This window comes from Henckelia pumila, unplaced genomic scaffold (genome assembly GCF_033568475.1).
Source record: "Henckelia pumila isolate YLH828 unplaced genomic scaffold, ASM3356847v2 CTG_674:::fragment_2:::debris, whole genome shotgun sequence".
Classification (NCBI taxonomy): Eukaryota; Viridiplantae; Streptophyta; class Magnoliopsida; order Lamiales; family Gesneriaceae; genus Henckelia; species Henckelia pumila.
The window spans coordinates 3,105-6,077 of NW_027331880.1; the positions used below are offsets into that span (position 1 = coordinate 3,105).

At 30.7% G+C, this 2,973-nt stretch overlaps 1 protein-coding gene across 1 annotated transcript; it reads right to left on the bottom strand.

Annotated features, from left to right (window-relative positions):
* Nucleotides 1-535: 535 nt before the first annotated feature.
* On the bottom strand, nt 536-2,270 carry LOC140873579 (uncharacterized). Its single transcript, XM_073276756.1, has 2 exons — nt 1,832-2,270; nt 536-1,674 (listed from the first exon to the last, which is right to left on the bottom strand). Exons 1-2 carry the CDS (start codon nt 2,268-2,270, stop codon nt 536-538), a joined length of 1,578 nt encoding a protein of 525 aa, XP_073132857.1.
* Nucleotides 2,271-2,973: the final 703 nt, after the last annotated feature.

The following is a 2,973-nucleotide window of genomic DNA, read 5'->3' on the forward strand; positions in this document are numbered from 1 at the left end:
GTGAGGAGCTTCTTCACCATACTCATTCCACCATTCAGCTGATAGAAAAGCATATGATATATATTGTACATATTTAATATTTATGGAAAATATAAAGAAGCTCAAACCTGGAAGACTTTTTTTAACTGCTATTTTTGCAAGTGGGGACCCAAACTCTCCAATTTGTTCCGTGAACAATTTAATCTGTAAAACATGTTTCATAAAACAATAGTATACTCGATATAAAATATGTTATGTAAAATTTAAAAATGCTCATACCTCATTGATCATTGAAGCTTGTGCATTTAAATCGGGTTCTAATCTCTTGATTACTGTCTTCAATCCCCGTCTTACTTCATCGGTATAAACACAGGTTCCAGAATATTGGAGCATTGGATTGAGAAAATATGCTGAAACAATCAATATATTAAAAATATATGATCAACTAAAATAATGAATTTATTTTATGTAAATATCATCTCATTTACCTGCAGCATGTAGGTGTTGGTGTAATTGATTATATCACATCCCAATACAATTTCCAGTCCTTGACACTTTATTTTATAGACAACTTAGCTCGATCCATTGCTTCATATATAATTGACAGAGTTGGCTTGTTGTCTTGGTCAACCAACTTCAGAACTTTTACAAGAGGTTCCATTGCTGCGCATATGTCACGAGCTGACTTCCAAAATCTCGTGTCCAAAATGATTGCTGAAATTTTTTCGGCAACGTTTCTTCTCTTGCTTGTATTGTTGTACTCATTCCACTCAACTGATGTACACAATCTCTTCAAATCTTGACAATACCGAACGAGACTTTCCAAGAAAATGAATTCCGTAGCAAAGCGAGTGATTCCAGGTCTCAGTAATTCACGATCATTTGTGTAGATTTTCATCAAGTTCACGACTTTGTCACTGTTATATATGAAACTTGTTATCTGCTTTGCTTTGTCAATGCACCTCTTTACCTTTGTCATCTTACCAATATCTTCAAGCATAAGATCAATGCAGTGTGCAGCACAAGGTGACCAAAATATGTGAGGTCTTTCAATCATCAATTTCTGACCAGCAACCTTATTTGCACTTTCACTATCTGTAACCACATGTACAATATTTTCCTCTCCAACCTCGTCAATAACTTTATTCAAAAGAGATAATAGAAAATCAGCTGTCTTTCTTTTGTTGGTGCAATCCACTGAACTATGAAATATCATGTTGCGGTCGCAATATATCATGAAATTGATGATAGGGTGCTTGTTGCGTGTGCTCCAACCATCACACATTATTGTACATCCATATTTTGGCCATTTGGATTTTAATGTATTTAAATATCCATTAATATCCTCCACCTCCTCTTCCAAGAAAACACCACCAATTTGACGTCCTGAAGGACCTTGTATTCCAGGTCCAACATCTGCGATAGTATTAATCATTGCTTGATAGTATGGACCACCATCTGCCGCATGAAATGGAATTGCATTGTATATAAACCACTTGGAAATAGCCTTTCCAACATCTTTAACCTTTTCAGGAGCAAACCAACTTTTTATACTCTTTCGTTTCGATGGAAACATGTAAGAATCAATTCCTTTCGATGGTAGCTGAGCTCCCTCTCTCATGCTGAAGCTACGAGACATCTGTTTTCTTAAATTAGGATTTGCACCAAGTGATGATGAACTACCACCAAAATTTCCTGAAATTAAATAATAAATTAATAACAAGCATTGGTATTTTTATCTATAATAAAAAATATTACCTATATTTATATATATATTATATATTATATATAAAAGTGTGAATAACGAGCATTGTTTTCAAATTGTGCATTGGAAAATTTAGCCTTTATTTACCTAGACCATATCGGTTATGCATCTCTTCTTCAAATGCTTTTGTTTTACGACTTTCTTTCATTGCTTTTCGCAATGCTCTATTTTCTATATCTTGTAAAGCATCTTCATTGGTATCATCAAACTTATCATTATCTTCACTGTCACTGCCACTATCGAGTCCATGTATGCTCTGTTGAATTGCATTGATTGCAATCTCTCTCTTTTTTTGGATTACATTTCTCTGAGTCTTAGAATCTTGAAGATGTTTCCGTAACATCAATAATATCTCCTTTGGAGCTTTAGTGCACGACTCAACATTTCCAGCAATATGTGCAATATGTTGTTTTAATCTTGTGATTCCACCCGTTACAACTTTTCCACAAAATTTGCATTTTATTGTTTTTCGATTATCTCCGATGGGTTTACCAAACTCCCAACCAATATCGAGTTTTGGAGCCATTGTTCAAAAAGATTTACTGATTCACACTATATTCTGATTTGAAATGTAAATACAAAAGATAGAGAAATCAAATGCTGATAGTATAGTTTTATTGAATGTTCTTTCAATAGTAATTTATTAATAATTTCTAATCTTAGAATTATAATTTTAACATTTACAAATTTAAATTAAATATCATATTTATTAAATAGAAACCGTAATTAATTTTGTTATCATAAATTCACAACTGTGACCTTCAATTAAAATTTATATTCAGTAAAAAAAAAATTAATTCGCAAAAAAAAAATTGAATCCGAGACACTCTCTGTCTCGGATTCTATTAGTTTTTTTTTGTAACTTTTAAAAGTTGTTCTATTTTTATATTTATGCTTTCGTTTTTATATTATTTTTAAAAAAATTAAAGTAACATCATTTTATTAATTGTCTTTATGTTCACAAATTAAGTTAATTAATTATTATATTATTAAAATACATAATATAATTATATTTTAATTACGTACATCACAAAATATGTCACAAAAATTTTTATCAAAATATTTTAATTACGTACATCACAAAATATGTCACAAAAATTTTTATCAAAAGGAAAAATACGTAAAGTTAAAAGAAATCCGTACACAATTTTCGTTAGAAGTTAATAGAAATTCTTTTAGCTTTATGTGATTTTACAAAATTTCTATTAACCTTACGTATCAAAACATGT

Bases quoted from the DNA above. Each gene is read 5' to 3' on its own strand.
- LOC140873579 (XM_073276756.1), bottom strand. From the start codon at position 2,270: ATGGCTCCAAAACTCGATATTGGTTGGGAGTTTGGTAAACCCATCGGA. The intron at 1,675-1,831 runs GTAAATAAAGGC...ATTTAATTTCAG, and splicing joins GCATAACCGATATGGTCTAG to GAAATTTTGGTGGTAGTTCA.